Source organism: Camellia sinensis, chromosome 9, assembly GCF_055761805.1.
Source record: "Camellia sinensis isolate YWXY chromosome 9, ASM5576180v1, whole genome shotgun sequence".
In the NCBI taxonomy this organism is placed as follows: Eukaryota; Viridiplantae; Streptophyta; class Magnoliopsida; order Ericales; family Theaceae; genus Camellia; species Camellia sinensis.
Genome location: NC_138969.1, coordinates 153572874 through 153592059, shown reverse-complemented (window position 1 = coordinate 153592059; position 19186 = coordinate 153572874). Strand labels below are relative to the sequence as shown.

The 19186-nt window shown below is 36.7% G+C and overlaps 1 protein-coding gene across 2 annotated transcripts; it reads right to left on the bottom strand.

The window, feature by feature from the left end:
- Positions 1–441: 441 nt before the first annotated feature.
- Positions 442–17927, bottom strand: FES1 (Zinc finger C-x8-C-x5-C-x3-H type family protein). 2 transcript variants are annotated; one of them, XM_028218983.2, is made up of 6 exons: positions 17513–17927; positions 2939–3328; positions 2805–2859; positions 2435–2670; positions 801–2350; positions 442–699 (listed from the first exon to the last, which is right to left on the bottom strand). In XM_028218983.2, exons 1-6 carry the CDS (start codon positions 17847–17849, stop codon positions 670–672), a joined length of 2598 nt encoding a protein of 865 aa, XP_028074784.2. In that variant the 5' UTR covers positions 17850–17927; the 3' UTR covers positions 442–669. The 2 variants fall into 2 exon arrangements, with proteins under 2 accessions (XP_028074784.2, XP_028074785.2); XM_028218984.2 differs by having other exon boundaries at positions 2435–2661.
- Between the last annotated feature and the right edge of the window lie 1259 nt (positions 17928–19186).

Here is a 19186-nt window from a genome sequence, read left to right as displayed (position 1 = left end):
TAGTATAAATTTTCATATACTGTACCACAAAGAAGGTCCTTTCGGTAAGTGATCATGAAAATGGGGTAGTTTTGTCCAAAACCTGAGAGGTTATTGTTGCAGGATATAAGGCAGGATAACTACATGGTCTTGTAAAGGAGTAAACACCAGTTACACCTATGGTGTTGGAAAACTCTATACACCAGTTACGCTTAAATTGTTGGAAAACTCTATAATAAATAACATCTCTTTCAGAGAATATATTAAAATTGAGGTCAACCATGGAAAATAGAGAAGTTTTGCAATGCTTGTACAGTTAAACCACACTCCCCTATCCTAATCTTAATAGAATTATGGCAAAAGAGAATTCTCAGAAAGAAACCATTTTGAGTTTCTTAGGAAATTTCTATTCATCTAACAGGATACTCAAATGCATTTATTTGTGCCACAGAACTCAAAATATGATTCAAAAGAAATATTTCCTTTCCTCCAACTACTCTTAATCCATCAAGGAGAACAACCAAATATCATCCACAAAGCAGAACATCTCATAATAAAATTCATAACAATCCTACAAAACTCAGTCCTAGCTATTGATAGTTATGAAGATAGCCTCAGAAAATGTCCACGACATCGGGTTGGTAGAATAAAAAGAAGACTGTACAAAAGAAAACCTAGCAGCCAGGCAGCTCAAGATTTTCCGTACTTAACAACATATCCCTGCAAATAAAAGAACTAAATGTCAAATGTCATGATAACACTCGTTATTCCAAATCTAGGTTTTTCGAAGTACTTGTAATCACTAACATCAAGACACTCACCTCAACAAGCTTTGAAATTTTTTGTTGGGATGCATCAAGATACTGTTGAATTGATTCTGCGGTATTAGGTGCTTGGTGAGGTTGCGTTGTGCTAAGGACCTTATCAACTGCCTTTTTAACAATCACTTTGTGAGCATCCTTGCTCAGGTGACCCTCACGCCAGGCTGGTTTCACCAATTCTTTCACAAAATCTATAAGAGCAGCACGAAAATGTTTCAGTGCTTTTGATTCCTTCTGCTCCCAATCTGTCTTAAGATCAACATCCATTTCATTGCTTTGTCTGCCATTATCTACTTTTAATTCATTCTTGTGTCTCAGGCCATCCTTTCGAAGTCTAAGATCAGATTCAAGATTTATTTTGTTTGCCTCTGTAATATCTTTGGCATATGCAGGAGTCAAGAGCTTCTCTTCTTTGGGCAAGGTATTTTTATTTTTCTGTTCATCATGAGAAATTCTCATGGCTTCTCCTTCAGTCCTAAACAAATTCTTTCCATGAAAGTTCTTGTCCAACATATTGTCATGGACTTCATGATGACCAGATATTGAATGCTTATATGAACCACATTCAGGGCCAAGGGACCTTGTCAAAGCAGGATCACCATCCATAATCAGATGCGTATTTGTGACGGATTTCTCATGTGTGGAAGAAAGTTTTGAGAAACCATCTCCCAAGTTAGGTTGCTCGATGCTGTCACGAATGGGGTCATACAGGCTTCCTGGAGATGATGGGCTTTGAGGAATAAAAAATGATGATCGAAAACGAACAGATGGCTCCCAATCATTAGAAGAAATTTTTGTTCTATGTCCACTAATAGGCAGAGGACCCCCAGAAACGTTGGTCACAGAAAGATTTTCTGATTCAGAGCCAGAAAATCGCAAAGAGCTTTGCAGCCAAGATGAAGATCTAGAAGCATGATATTCTCTATCACTGTCTGAATGCTTTGGGGCACCAAGGGAATCTGTACCCAAAGAACTAAAAGAGAAGGACGACCTTGTCCATGCTGGGATATGCTGTGATGGCAATATGCCAGCAGTTTGAATAGAAGGGCTCAAACTTAAATTCGGTGAACGACTTAAACCAGGGGAACTACGATCGTGCAGCATAAACTGGCTTCTCCTAGCAGCCATATCTTCGAAACTGGTTGCATGAGAGGGAATCACGGTGCTTCGGTAAGTATCTGAAGATATAACTGAATTATTTGCGAGAGATCTCTGCTCAGGAAAACAGCTATTCCTAGAGATTGGATAATCATCCGAGGACCAATTATGTGTCAGATTCTCTCTTCCAACATCCTTAAAAGAGGAAGTTGACCGAGCTTTATCTTTATATACAGGTGACTGCAGGGAATCAGGAGAAACACCACGAGATAAGTCCTCTCTTTGAAGAGACAAAATCTTATGCTTTTCACTGACGCCATGCCACCTTGGGCTTTTTCCATGCTCCCATGATGATGTCCTTTCCAAAGAAAATGAAGAACTACGTGCAGCTGAAGAAGCTGCTGCATTTGGAAAATCAGCTGACTCTGATCTCTCAGTACCATCTCTCAAACCTGATACAGGAGAAGGTACTTGTTAGAATCATCGCGGCAAAAAGATTCTTGGACATTATTACTCCACAAAGAAAAATGAATTACCTCCATCAGCCTGCAATTCACTTTTCTCATTCAAAGTTGCTACATCTCCCTCGGGCTTTTGGCAAATGTTATTTATATCATCCTTTATGTGAAGGAACCTACATGAATTCCCTTTGATGCACCAGCCTTTAGCAAAAAAGTCACAAATGACTGCAGGTCGTTTGCTTCCGTCGTTATACCCGGCCAATGGGGACAAACTTCTAGGTCTTACCTGGGGAACAGCCAATCTGGAAAATCTAGCAATCATTAAGAAATGGTTGTGCGGAAAAGGTATATTTAGCTACCATCACAAATAGATTAAAATCAGCACAAGCTAACACTTAAGTTCTATAAGTAAAGTTAGGAGTATACTGAATCACTATCACCACACCTTGTTGGCCCCTGATTTATATCCTCCTGAGACTGCGTGCCAATTTGCTTAATTTCTGCACCACAACACACAACACCATTAGCTTCCTCACTAAACCCATCTCTAACTGAAAATTGCAGGGGCCACTTCTTTACCAGAAACATTGAAAGGTTTGGTGGTCTCAGCAGTCATAATCCCACTGTCACGCTGAGAAGCCTTCCCATCATTACACACATCATCATCCTTAGGGGTTATCATTTTTGGAAAGTCCCCAGAATCTTTCTTGTCACCAACAAATTCAAGGAGTCCATCATCCTTTGAAGCAACCTGATGTATCCCCATGTTCGGACTCTTAGGATCCTCGACATTGACGGTTGATTCCCCTTTTTGCCTTGTCTCTCCCGCACCAGAAAATTTGGAATTGTCAATACCACCTTCTACTGCAAGGCTATCTGCTGGTAGATTTACTACAGATTTTTCTGGATCAGAAGAACTTGATCTCAAGTGCTCTTCATGCCCCTTGGACTCCATACCTTGGCTAACATCTACATGGAAGAAACATCAAAAATCACAAGGCAAACATTTCCTATAAACAAATGCTTGCAGCCAAACATAACAAAGGTTGGTTTCTAAGAGATGATTCTAAGTGTCTATTTAAACAAAACTCAAATCAAATGTCTTCTTTTTTTATTCCAATAAAAAATGGAAAATTAAAAGAAAATATGAACCGAAACGATTACTACTATGAACAACGAGGTAGACATCAAATTCCACGTTGATCTCAACTTCATTACAGGAAATGAGAATGAGCCAGAACTCTAGGTAATGATGTAAATGACTGCCGATTTAGCAACAAACTGCATTTTTCTTAAGAAAAGTATAGACATAGTTGGCATTGTACTTGGGAAAGGTTAATATTTCGAATTGATCAAGCTTCTCCATGAACCCACCAAAAGATTTTGTGGATAAGCATTGTTCAGCTACATTAATGCCTGCTGAATCCAGGTATTAACTGTGTGATTAAAAGAGTGGCAAAACTATTGTGATTAAACTTGAGAGTGAAATCATAGTTCGGGAGGAAGTACTTTTCCCAAATAGTGACACATAAGGACATTAGAATGCTTGTTTGATTTACTGGAAGGATCAATCATAAAAGCATTTTTCTTATTCGAGCAATTGATGGAAAGATTCAAATAAAAGATGAAAGACATTTTCAAATGGTATTCATTATTGGGGGAAAACATAAATATAGATTCCCTAGAGAATTAATGTGTTTGTATTTAAAAAAAAATAGTGCATTGGTTACATATTATTACTGCAACGGAATACATGCCCCATGGAGCAGTAAGTAGCAGGAGAACAAATAGAGGGAAAGTAAGAGAATTTCCAACTAAACTAAACTGATATCCAGAGACCATCATTTAGCCCATGCCTAATTGCTTTAGTCATGGATGAACTTGCTAGGAATAATCAAGAGGAGCTCATGTGGCGCATGTTGTTTGGGGACAATAGTTTCTGTTGATAAAACTAAAAAACAGTTTATGATGGAATAAAGAAAAACCTACAACCCTAACAGAATAGATGGAATACAACTTTTGTAATGCCAGGGGTAGAAGCAACAGAATTGACAGGAAAAATGAGTCTTGTACCCTTGGTCTTTGTGTTGGCAATTTCATTCAAAAGATTAAGTCTGCAATTTTATATTAGCTTGGTTGAGTCTCTTGAGCAATCCCGTAGTTGGAAGTTGAATATTGAAGTTGAAAAACTATGAGCATAAAGACAACATAGAAAGACTCTAAATAGAAGTTAAAACCTAAGTAGCACAGACACAAACACAGACACGGGACACATTGATTTTTACAAAATGCAGGACACGACACGCTGGGACATGTTAAATTTTTATAATTTTATAAATTTATTATATGTCATATATATAAATAATTTATTCAAAGACAATAAAAAAAACGTAACACAATACACTTTTTGCATTAAAAAGTTGTTAATTTCATAAATTAAACATCAAGATATCAATTACGCAATTACATTCTAAACGTATTGACGTATCTAAATCATATTTCGTGATTTTTTTTGGTTTCCTTGTTCCGTGAGGGTTTCTATTGCTTTAAATAAAATTCTTTGTTTTCTTCTATAAATAGAAGACTTGACTAACATGATAGGGTTACATAACATATAGATACAATAGGAGACTCCAGAGAACTTCCTATAGTCCATTATATCTTTCTTATTCTTGAGAGTGTTGAGTTTTTTTTTTATCTTGGAGGTTTAAATCTATTGAGTGGCAATGGGTTAGACTCTGCAATCATAGAGATTTAGTTCATGCACACAATCGATTGCTTGGTGTTAAATATCTTGAAGATCGGCTACGGAATTGCTGTTAGGGTTAGTGGATAAGGTCCGCGTCTAAATCTTATAAGTTTGTACTTGATCTTTAGTTACAAGTAGGTTCATTTGTGTCCATAGTTAATCTAAATTTGGTTATGTTTGTGGTTAATCTCAATTTGGATTTTCCGTGTGAAGTCCTTGTCTCTTCATGATCCTTTTTTTTTTTTTTCTTTTTTTTATATTCTTCATATTTATCTCGCTTAAATAACTTCAAATAATATGGGATTAAATCTATTGGTTTACAAGATTAATGTTCTATTCTTTTAACTAAAGAAAATTGAGATTATTTGCAGACTTCTAAAAACTCATTTTTCAACATTTGCCCTCAAGGCTTGTGAAATTGATGTTATTTTTTATAAGTGAATTTGGAAATTCATGATGATGAGATAAATCAAGATAGATTGTCCAAGGGTGATCTAAGTAGAGTGAAGTGGATGTGGGTTTAGTAAAAAAACGACATGAGTTTTACAAATTAGTTGTTTTCCATAATCAACTCAATATTTATTTTTTGTATAAGACTAAGAGGTTGTTTGTTACGTACTGCTTTTTTTGTTTTGTTTTCAAAAAATTTGAAAACTTAGGTACCGTTGGCAACGTTTATAGTTTTTTTATTAAAAAAAAAAAAAAAAATCAAACATGTTTATGTTTATTTTGAGTAAAAACGAAAACAAAAAACTTGTTTAGTACACAAGTATTTTAAAATTTTGTTTTGAAGACAAGTAAAAATGGGGGCTACAGGAGGTGGTTGTCGAAGGATTGAGATGGTGGTTGGAGTTGGAGGTGGTTGTCGGCCGCGAGAGATGGTTGCCAACTGTGAGAGATAGTTGGCAATGGCTGCAAGTGGTTGCTAGCCACGGGAAGTGATGGCCGAAAGTGATTGTCAATGGTTAGAGATGGTGGCCAGTCGACCATTTAAGGTGGTAGTTGAAAATGATTTTGAAGAAAAGGTTGTGACCGGAGGTGGTCACTGCCGGTGGGAGGTGGTTGGTGGCAATGGCAAGTGGTTAGTAGTTGAGGGAAGTGGTGCCTAAAGGTGGTAGGTGGAGGTCATTGGCGATGGCAGTCGGTAGCGATAAGCAACGGGTGGTAGTCACAAAAAGTGGGAAAAAGAAGAAGAAAACGAAAATTTAACAAAAAAAGATAAACCAACTTTTTTGTGTTTACAAAATTAATTGTTTACAACTTTTTAAAAACGAAAACAGAAACCAAAATGAAAACTTGACAATATTACCAATCACCACCTATGTTTTAAGCTCTTAAGGACTATAGAGGCTAGGGTTGCACTATGTTTTTTATACTAAAAAACAAATTTCGTATTTATAGTTTTCCAAAATGTTTTGTAGGGATTCAAGAATCCACTTATCCACTTAAGTGAATTTCTAAGCGTAACTTGCAAGATTTTCATTTTGTAAAACCAATGCCACCCGGCACAAACTCACTTCAAGCCAACTTTGATTGCACCTCTTAGGATTTTCATATTGCAAACTCAGTGTCACCTTTTAGCCGACTATGAGTTGTGCCATCAAGACTTACCAAAACAGTCTAGTTTTAAGTCAACAAGTGCCCAAAGCACATAGGTAATTGAAAGGCAGGCAATATAAGGTCAATTTAATGTCAATTTAAGAACTAAACATGTGTACTAAATTAATGCCATATGCTCATGCAATCATACCAGACATTAAATCAAGACACGCTTTGCATTGTCGCTAGCATCTTTGATCATTATCACTTAGACACTTACCTGTACACTTACCTAGACACCTAACACGTTCTGACTACTAAATTTGCCAAGACACTAATCCTGTAACACTTCCCACTAGGACATATCCTTAGAGGAGTCCAATGTATGCTATGAAATTTTATACATGATAAAACTATAATGGCAAAGGTTAAGACTTGGCTTAATAACCTTGAGGTTATGGGTTCAAGTCTTGGAGCCACCACTTTGTGCATTATGCCAAAGGTTAGGTGTGTACTCAATCTTTCCCCTCCCAAACACACATTAATGTGTATTAATTGGGCCTTTTTATAAAACTACAATGACAATTCTATATATTTTATGCACGTATGATATAATCACATTCTTTCCATATGCCTATTCTACTATTTATTTCTTATAGCATGCTTGCTCTACAATTGAAATTCCATATATACTTCACACACGCTGGCATGGTGCATTGCCAATTAATGCTAATTGGCATCCACATCACGAAAACTTTCCCTCCGCCAAGGAGAGGCAATAAAAAACATCTCAAAGAACACATGGATAGCCTCAAATTCCTAACCTTGCAAAGCCCTAATGAAGGAACTCCAACACCGTATGCCATTCCAAGAACCAAACATGGTCCATAATGTGTTTTCCTTGATTACAGGCAATGCTAAAAGTCAAGAACAACTTCCTCAAAAAGATCCTTGCATCAAAATATCAAGCTCATAGTGTATCTACTCCAAAGCAATAGTGGTGTTGTACTTTTGCTATTAATTTCCAGAAAAAGAGTCAGGGGAGAGAGAGAGAGAGAGAGATGATCTGGATCTCCATTTTGTTGCCGCTTCAAATCCCACTCTTCCACAAAGAAGCCAAGAAAACTCAAAAATCCTTGATTTGGTCACTTTTCAATTTGGTATAACTATAAATTATTCACACCTTCTATAGCACATTTTACCAAAGGATCATCAACTTCGTATAGAAACATCTATGCAACATGTATTGCAAACTTTACCTAACTAAATCTAGTATGAATCACTCGTTCAATTACATGTGTATAAGACAAAATTTATGTAGATATCTATTATGTTCTCAAGGAGCCATGCTCTTGAAAAATTCAAGACTTCGATGCTATCATGCTCTTGATATCGCCATCACCTCAAATTCATATGACAGTTCAAGGTTTGAATGGGATGGGAACCACCCAATCCCACCATGGAGGAGTTCCACAACATAACATGAAACCTGCCGCGGTCATTTGCCCCATCCACTAATTCCAATATAGATCGCCTTCTAGCTATGTTACCCGGACTTGGGTATGTTTCCAAAAGTCAGATTTGCATATTATTTTAATTGTAGGATACAAGGATTCAGCTAAAAAGTATCCAAAAAAGGGATACAGATATGGGGACATGGCATAAAACATTGGACAACATTATTTTCCATCACAAACACATCCAATGTTGCAATAATAAAAAACTAATCTAAAATATAAAATAAAATTGTCTTCAATTTATCTTAATTAAAAGGGTTAATTACACTTTTTACCCTTGTAATTTGAACCAAATTTCACTATAGTCCCTTTCTTTTTCCAATTTGGACAATTTAGTCCTTACACTTTTAAGTCTAGTTTCAATTTGGTCCTTTTGTCTAAATTTTTGTTAATTTTGTCTATGTATACCTTAGAAAATTGAGAAGTGTTCCAAAATTTTTAACTTTAACCTCTGATTTAGATGGAAGAACCAGATTGAAACCTTAAAAAATTAACCAGTGTTTCAAAATTGTTAATTTTAATCTCTAATTTAGATGAAAGGACCAAATTGAAATTAGACTTAAAGTGTAAGGACCAAATTGTTGAAACTGGAACTATAGGGACTAAAGTGAAATTTAAGTCAAACTATAGAGGTGAAAAGTAAAGTAACCCTAATTAAAGGGGAGCTTCTACTTACACACCATAGTTTACCTCAACACACACCATTTCTTAGTTAACCCTAACCCTAACCCAACCACCACCAGATCTGACGGCTGTCACCCATCTTCCCAACCTCCTTTTCCAGCTTTCCCAAAACTAACGCTAACCTTAGCCCTAGCCACCACCCATCACCACCGCTGCGGTCACCACCACCTATTGCCACCGTCTCTCTCTCTCTCTCTTGCGATCTGCGATCTCCGTCTCTCTCATTCACGATCTCTTCGTCGTTGCAAACAACCACTCTGACACCTCCACAACCACTCTACCTCATCATTGCAACCCTAGCGACCGCCACCCCCAACTCTCGCAATCGACTGAGAGAGAGAGAGAGAGCGAGCACAGAAAAGAAAAGAATAAGGAGGTCACGAAGAAAAGGGGTCGCTAGAGAGTTGTTACAGAGAGGGGGGTGGGCACGGGTCGGTTACGGCTACAGAACCTGCAATCCGCCATCCGTCCACCAATCCGGCGGATGTGGAATGAGCAGATTAGCGGATGGTTGCGAATTGATTTGGCGATTTAAAATTTTATAAATTTTCAACATAATTCAATTTGTGCACTTTCTCACCAAAAAAAAAAAAAAAAAAAAATATTACGGTTAATGACTTAAAAAGTATTACAATCACTGCATGCCTCATCCAAAGAAAGAAAGTTTGAAACTTTAAAATATTATAATCACATCATGCCTCATCCACATAAAGTATTACAATCTATGATTCTTAAAATATAAAAACAATTCAAACCACCAAAATCAAGAACAGAGCAATAGTAGAGACTATATGTCTCTGTATTGTTACATCTATATCTGTTTTTGAAAATAAAAACCAACCAGTATATATTATCTTTTTTATTTATTACTTTTAGAGTTATATTTAAAAACAAAAAAAAAACATAGATAAATAATACATTTATTTTTTTCAATTTAAAAAATATATTCAAGTTGAAAGCTCTTTTTCAACAGAATATATTCAACAGAATATTTAAACTCTTTTTCAATTGAAAACACAAACAGAATATCTAAACAAATTGAAAACACAAAATTTTACAAATTACTTGGGGTGTTCGCAGTTTGATGGTTCGATTGCGGCTAAAGGAACCTCAAATCCGTCATTCGCCCAAAACTAGGCAGATTGGAAAAAATCAATCCATAACCGTCTGCTCGTCATCACGCTTCCGTCCAAAATGTGGTGGATCGATTCAGTTCAATCGATTTGGGTGGATCGATATATCTGCTGCTCACCCCTAACAGAGGAGAGATGGCACCGGAGGTGAAGGGCAGCGAGGGAGGCAATGGAAGTAAGCGGGGTGAGTGGCAACTAGCGGTGGTGGGGTTAGGGTGGGTGGAAATGGGGTTGTTGGAGGTAAGAGGTGGCAACAGTACTGGTGGGGTTGGAGGAGGTGGCAATCAGCGGTGGTGAGTTGAGAGAGAGGGAGGGGTGTGTAAGTAATTTCATTGAAAGATATAATGGTAATTAAACAAACTGGGATAGTGGTCTGAATTGAGAGAATTTGTGGTTTGCAAATAGAAGCTCCCTAATTAAAGGGTATACATAACATATGAATTACATCAATAAAAAGGAGGTAAGAGCACAAACATATACAAGCTCAAGCCAAGAAAGTTGATGAGGAACCAACAAAAAAGAAAACAGCAAAAACAGGACAGACCCAAACAAACCCCATAACAGCAGCCCCACAACACCATAACATCAACCCACATATGTTAATTCCTATTTAATAAAGAAAAATTTTAATTGCACCATATATGGCATGATTTAGAAGGGAAACTATAAAGCTTGAATTCTACATTGATATTAAAAACCTGAAGATCCATATTCTATATCTAACTTTCAAAAGTCGTATTTAATTATAATAACTGAGTTTTGCTCAGTGTGGCAGCCCCCAAAAATTTTATTATATATTTTGAAGGTCAAATTTAATTACAATAAATGACACATCATAACAGGCTGAAAGTGGGCATGATTATGCATCTGCACACTACATTAAAACTAGATTTATGGCTTTAAAAAAGTAGGCACGTGCAAAGTGAGTTTTCTCGGGGTATTGAAACGTGTAAAGGGAGAGTTGACAACACACTAGTATCTATCAAATTAATTGAGTGAGAGAGAGAGAGAGAGAGAGAGAGAGAGAGAGAGAAGATTGAAGGCGATGGTCTGATGGGCGCTTGATGTGGATCAGACAAGGAGGAGGAGAGACGAACAGAGAGCATACCAAGCCCTAGGGCTTTGATGGGCTCCAATCTATTTCCATGGCAAAGGGGCTCGATCTAAGCTTCAACTTGATTGCGTGACAACGATGAGAGAGGGGACGAAGTCAAAAAACCTAAACACCGGAGACTATAAGTAATTTTTCTACTTTGATTCGTTGTCTTTGTGCTTCCATGTTTTGTATGTTGGTCAGCTGTTCTAGTGATAACCAATGCAACATCCATGTCGCGTCGTGTCGTGTCACACTTTCCCCAAACTGTTGAGTCCATGTAACACAGCCTTGCAGTTGTCTAACTAAAACTAAGAGCAGCAATCAAGGGATAATGGCAGCAACCTAACCAAGTCTTCTCTCCAATAACCATCACTCTTTAGTGGCAACAATTTAATGATCATTGATCAAAATAACCATCAAAATCACAAAGACTAGATTTGTCTCAAATCTTTACAAAAGGGGCCCCCAAAATCTAACATATGCAAAATAACTAGAAACGAAATTACTTCGTTACAAATCTTTGAATTTTGACTAGTTAGTATGATGAAAGAAAAATGAAGGAAAATTTAAGAGAAGCAATATGAAATTATATCATCACCTTTGCTCTGAAGGATGAATGATTTAGTACACAATAGGAAAGAGAAGAGAGAAGAAGAGGGCCACAGCCCTAACACAAAATGATAAGCTTAAACACTCAATTTTTTTGGTTTGCTAGAAACCAGAGTTGGGAGTGTAAATAAGGATAAAGTCTTTGCATCTATTAACAAAAGTTGGGGCATGCTCTCTAATAACAATTGGTCTACCTTGCAAAGGATTTGGGTCCTGTGGGACCAGGATGCTTTGAATGTCAATTGTGGTGGTGTTTGGGAAGTTTGTGTGTTGGGTTTTTTTTTGATTTTTTCCACTAAAAGACAAACTTTTTGCAAAACCAAAAAAAAAACTAATCCAAACAAAATATCACATCCAACCCCATAATCATTTCACTTTTTCTCTCACAAACATCACATCCAACCACAAAAAAACCTAACTATCTTCCCAAACACCAAAAATTTTTATCCAATAATATCATACAACTAAAAAAACCTACATAAAAACCCACTTCCCAAACACCCACTATATTAACATGAATGATCAAGGCACCCATTGTCATGTGGACAAAGAAGGTAAGTTGGATTGCTATGCATCTATGATTTATGGTGAAAACACTCCTAAGAATAGATTGAGATTGTGGCAAGATATTGAATCATTTGTTAGGCACTTCCACCATCTTCATGGTTAGTGTGTAGGGACTATGATGGAATCAGGTATATGCATGAAAGGAATGGTGGATTTGTCAAATGGCTGACATATATGGATGAATGTAATAATTTCTGTTAGAGCTGATCTTGATGATCCAAATTATAGAAGAAAATAGTTTGAAAATTAGATAAAGCTATTGTCAACAAGGCTTGAACTATGAATCTTTCACTAGCTGAAGCAGAGTTCCTTCCTGTAGGTATTTCTGATTATAACCCCATTTGATTAAAGTGATGGCTCCTCCAACTAAAATAAGGCCTTTTAAATTTTTTGATTGTTGGGCAGACCACCCAGATTTTCTAAACATTGTGTCGTTTGGAATAAATATATTAGGGATACCCCGCATGTTCTGTTTGTACCAAAACTTTAGTTGTTTGATATCATGAAAAGGGTGGAGGAAGCTAGCCTTCAACTGGAGAATATTCAAAAAAAGTATTGATAGCAACCCCAGAGATGTGAACTTGATTAGGGAGGAGAAAAAGGCTACTCTCAAACTCAATTAGTTATGCAAAGAGGAAAGTGGCATAATGAAGCAAAAGGCCATAACCCAACAGCTCAGTCTGGATGGCCAAAATAGTGCATTTTTTTTCAAACTATGATCCAAAGGAAGCGTAAAATCAGAATTGTTGGAACTACTAAAGATGATGGGGTATCTATAACTGTTCCAAAAGAACTAAATGTTGAGATTGTTTCTTATTTTCAAAATTTGTTACAACCTGCGGGGGATCAAAATGATCTTTGCAGTGATGGACTCAGTTGGTATTACGCAAACCATCTAAATGAAGCTCAGTGGCATTCTTGAAGTTGAGGTATCTATAGAGGAGATTAGGGAAACTATGTTACCTCTCACAGATGGGAAAGCCCCTGGCCCCTATAAGTACAGTGCCCATTTTTCTCAATAGAGCTTAGCATGTGGTTGGAAATGATGTCATTATGCCTATCATTTCTTTTTTTAACTCTAGTTCCATTTTAAAGGAGCTCAATTCAATGATTGTCACATCGGTATAAAAAAATTCCTAATCCAACAAGGTTGAATGACTATTGGCCAAAATCTTGTTGTAATGCCATCTATAAGTGTACAATTAAAATATTGGCAAATAGAATGAAGTCATCCTTACCTCAATTATCAAGTCTGCAGAGTCGGCATTTATTTTTGGTTGAAGAATTGTTGATAATATCTTGTTATCCCAAGAGTTGATGAGAAATTACCATCAGGATGTAAATGAAAAAAAAATGTTTGCATTTAAAGTTGAGCTCCGCAGAGCCTATCATTCAATTAATTGGTCTTTCATAGTGCAAACACTTGAAGCATATGGCTTCCAAACAAAGTTTGTAAACTTGATAAAGGTCCATATATCGTCCCCTAGTTTCTCAATTAATGTAAATGGTGGACACCAAGTGATGGGGATCAAAAAAAGAAGGCACTGAACACCTATTATAGGCGCAAGAGACATCAAGTGGAACCCTAGAATTTTTAGGAGATTGTATTTCCCAAATAAGTTAATTTGTTGTTTCTTTAATTTTCATTATTAGCTATGTAGTTTTTTATGTAGAGAGAGATTGTGGAATAGGAATATTTTTACCTTTGAATGAATAATTATTGAATTTAAGAGATTATATATTTTCTTTGAGAAAACCCCAGAGTGAGTGCCGTTTCTTCTTGTTATTCTTCTTGTTATTTTCCTAGTACTAGGGGACTACGCCAAGGGGATCCCATGTCGCCTAATATGTTATTGCCATAGATGTATTGTTAAATATTAGAAAGAACAAAACATAATGCTAAAAAAAGAGAAGATTACACATTTGAGTTTTGTTGATGACCTAATGCTAATTTTCAAAGCTGATGTATAGTGAGTTGGAAGTTGGAAGGATGAATTAATTGAATTTCAACAATTCTCAGGGTTAGCTCCAAATCATGAGAAGAGTAATGTGTTTGTTTTAGAAGTTACTGATCAAGAAAAGGTTGTTATTCTACAAATGTTGGGGTTTAGCAAAGGCAAGTTGCCCGTGAGGTACTTCGGGCTCCCACTGATTTCAACTAAGTTGAAGACTGAACATTGTCAATCTGTTGTGGAGAATCACAAGAAGGGTAAAATCATGGACAACCATATTCCTCTCATATACAGGGGGAGCACAACTCATCAAATCTGTTTCGTTCTACATCCATATTATTGGTCAAGTATGTTTATCTTGCCCAATAAGGTTCTAAACAATATTGATATGATATTTTCCTTTGGAAGGGTGTTGACCTTGAGCCAATCAGAGCCAAAGTAGCGTGGACTTCTATATGTTGCCCTCATAAAGAGGTTGGATTGGGTTTCAAAAACATCTAAAATTGAAATAAAGCTAATATCATCAAACACGTATGCTTTATAGCAAGGTTTTTAAAGGCGAAAGTGCAAGTCAAGGCATTTCACCCCTAATGAGGTGAAGCGTAAGCCTCACAATGTTGAGACATAAGCCTTTTGAGTTTTGAGTTTTTTATTTTTATAAATTATAAAATTAATTAAATATAACATAAAAAAATATAAAGAAAAAACCTTAAAAACAATACATTGAAAATTTTAAACACGTAGATCCATACATAATAAAGAAGGTCAATAACTTCAAATAAAAAATTAATAAAGGCAATTCATTTTTAATAAATGAAGGTTTCTCAGTCAACAAAGTGGGAGTTAAAGAGACCCAACAAAACAGAGATAACTTCAAATGAAAATAATAATAAGGGCCAAGCAATATTATCTTTTAATAAATGCTTCTTGGCCAACAAAGAGTCAGAAAGACCTAAAATACAGTCCCAACAATAAAGAAAGAGAGAAAAACCCAATGATAGAGAAAGAAAATCGAGAGAGACAAAGGGCATGAACCTGATGTTGATCATCTTTCAGTGGAAGTCAAAGTTAGGGCCCATGTTGTTTGGAGAGAAGAAGAAGCTCTCAGTTTCAGTTGAAGCGAGTAAGAATATAGCAAAGTAATTTCAGCATAGAGTGAGTAAGAAGCTCTCAGTTTCATATTCAAGCTGGACATTGATCGTCTCTCAAATAAGATTCAAATTAATTCCGTTCTTTTTTTTACCACATTACAAAATGTGCAAGCCTCGACAGATTATGCGTGAAAAGCGCATGATGTGCATGTCAGGCAAACGCCTAAACCAATGAGGCTTACGCATTGTTGGTGTTGTGCACAAAAAATAAGCCTCGATGCATTTTGGAACACTTCACCCTAATGTGGCCCTTGATGCGCGCCCCACAAACGCCTTTGAAAACTTTGGTTCATAGTGAATGGTGAGGAAGACACTCTATGGGTTATAATGACTTTGATGTTCCATATGGAATACCAAAGTCCTTAGAGACTACTCATGGGCTTAGAGGAAGATGGTGAAACACAGAGATTTTGTTAGACTTCATATCAAACACTATTGGTAATGGAATTAAGACTTCATTGTGATTTGATTGGTGGTTACCTAGTGGCCCTGTTGTTGAGCAAAAAGGTGTAAAAAAGGCCAAGGCTGTTGATCATTCATGAGGGCAGTTGTCATTGACCATGTCCTAATTCGATATAGTTGATGGCACTCAAGCATGAGATGCCACCTGATCTTGCCCCTCATACTTCAAGAGGGAATAGTGTTCTATGGACACATGATAGTCATGGTAGAATCGATATCAACGATGCATGGATTTGCTACGATCAGTTCGTCAACTTGTCCCATAGCACAAATTGTTATGGTTCCCAAAACACAATTGCAACATGCTTTCGTACTTTGGCTGGCAATTTTGGAGAGACTTTGTACCCAAGACAAGTTGCTTACTTATTGTAAAAATATCACTATAGTTGTCTTTCGCAGATTCCCAATTGTGAAGAACATGAGCACCTCTTCTTTGAATGCTCCTTCACTAGAGGTATTTTGGAGACAATTTTTTGCCAACCATCTTTGAAATTGAGATATATGGTTGGGTAACATCTCAGCTTTTTTTTCTTTTTTTCTTTTTTTTTCGTGCGTGTGTGTTGGTTATGGTTGGGTAGCATCTTGAAATGGTTGTTATAAATATCAGGGCTGATTGTGCTTGCTCAAAGGTATTGTGAATAGTCAGCAAAATGGTTACCCTTGGGTCTTAAAGTCTTCGTATGATACTGCAAGTCTTGCTTTGTTGATGGGTGAGGCAGTTGGGTTTATATGCTGATTATGCTGTATATACTGTAGCAGCGTTAAGCTATTGACTTTGGGGGGTGGGGGGGTTGGTTATGGTTGGGTAGCATCTTGAAATGGTTGTTATAAATATCAGGGCTGATTGTGCTTGCTCAAAGGTATTGTGAATAGTCAGCAAAATGGTTACCGTTGGGTCTTAAAGTCTTCGTATGTTGCTGCAAGTCTTGCTTTGTTGATGGGTGAGGCAGTTGGGTTTATATGCTGATTATGCTGTATATACTGTATCAGCGTTAAGCTATTGACTTGGATGGCCTCCATCTGTCTAGATGGTTTCCGCCCAGATTGTATTGGCTTGGGGGATGCCCATTGTTTGGATTTACGGTTTCTATCTTCCTATGATATTCACTTACTAAATATAAAAAAACAAAAAATACTAAACTTGTTCTTAACATGGATGATGTACGTAAAATGACTTTCATTTATATCAGCACGAATCATTTAATGAGTCCAATTAAAAAAAAATTCAACGTGCAACATCCAAAATACTCGGAAACTAACTACATTACAAAGCAGATATCTAGCGTAAGGAAAAATCATAACCAATCTACAGTATATATCAAATTAAAATAGGATATTGCATGTTTATAGAAAAAAATCATGGTCAATCTCCAACATATCAAATTAGGAACAGTATAATTTGGAACCAAATTTCTTCCAAATGAAGGTTATATGAACAAACAAGCTCTGACTCCCACGCCAATCAACAACATTTTAATGGCATTTATGTTCTCTAAAGAAAATTTAGAAATCAATAACGTGGAAAAAACAAGATAAACCTAAAATCAAAATTAAGAAAAAATAACAAAAAGATAGCTAAAAAAAAGATTCCAGGAACAACATTTTTGTGTAACATAATAAAAAACACAATAATCGCATATAATAAATTGCGGTTTGTAATCAAAATCAAAAGAATATGCATTTGATTTACTGACCGTTTTGATCTTCATCAATTGGTGAATCGGACAAATCTTCGCCGATTTCTTCTCCTTCTTCAACCTCTTCTTCCATCTCCTCTTCTTCTTCGACCTCTTCTTCTTCTTCTTCTACTTCCTCTTCTTCGATCTCTTCTTCTACTTCTACCTCCTCCTCCACCTCCTCTTCCACTTCCACTTCCTCCTCAATTTCCTCGTACTCTACGTCGTCATCGTCGTTATCCATTCCGATATCCGATCCCTCGTGAGATTGATCGCCGGACGCCGGGGAGTGGTGGTGGTGGGGGCGGTGGCCGTCAGGGGTAGCGGCAGCGGCAGCGGCGGCGGCGGATGGCATTTTGGTTTGAAACCCTTGCGTACCGGTGTCCCGCACAGTGTGTTTGAGACAATAAATGGGTTAAAAAAATTTAGAGAGAAAATTATTTATAGAGAGAAAAAATATATATATTATTTTATTTTTATACACATAATTATTTTATTTTTATACACAAACTATCTGAGTGTGTGTAAAATAATTCGTAAAAAAATAGCTAAATCTAACATTATTGATTTTTTTAATGATGTGGCCATATTTTCTAATTAATTATTATCTTATAAGCGAAAAGAAAAATGTTTTAATTTTAATTTTTAAATCATGATTAAAAAAATGTCAAAATTAAATTTAACATGAGGTATAATTAAAAAGAAAAATTACTCATAAATCTCATATCGAAAAATGTTACTACATCTAGTCCTAAATGTTTTCTTGTAAACCATTTAGTCTTTTTTTTACATCACAATATCATCATCAAAATAACATCAAACATCATCATCAAAACAACATCAAACATCACAACATCATCATCAAAACATCTGGGACTACCAAAGAAGAACCCTCGCATATTCAAACCTTCATTCTCTCTCCCTCCAAAGCTTCATTCCGTGATCGATTCCTCCGATCCCAAATGGGACGACCAAGGCAGTGTTCTCGACAACTACAAAGCTTTCGGCGTTGTTTCTAACCCTAACTTTCTCGGCGTCCGATCTCGCACTTCTCACATCATCGAAAGCGAGTCTCTTCAAGTTCCTCCTCCCGCCGCCGATTCTACCGTCTCAGAATTCGATCCCGTCGATTCCGGCAGCGACCTTGAAGAAGACGGTTACTTCTTCCTCTTTCTCTCTATTTGTTCCATTCATTCTGTTTTCTTCGCAGAGCACGATCAAACAGACCCAACAAAGAGCTGAAATGAGGCAAGAAGCCATGGAAATGAAAAGATGTTCAAAACCTTTTTGTTATAGATGTTGAACACAATGTTTTGGAAGTACCAGAGACTAAAAACAACAGCTAGTTTGAGGGTTTTGTTTGGATTTGAAACCTCAATTTCTCCATCTGGGTTGGCTTCTTGTGGGGTCCCAGAGGCTACTCTGAGGATTTGTGAGGTAGGTTTGAAAGAAAACTCAAATGGGTGTCTATAGATTCGATTGAAATGTGTGGTTCGATGAGAGATCTGAGAAGTGAGTTTTGAAGAAGAACCAAGTAAGTGGACATGGTTGGAGATTTTGAACCCAGATTCAACAAAGCCAGAGGTGGATTTGTTGAAAGGAAGATATGGGCAGTGTAGGTTTCTTTGATTATGAGGCCTGTTGTTGGCAAGCTTTGGATCAAAAAGTGAAGCATTTATGGGGTAATTATAG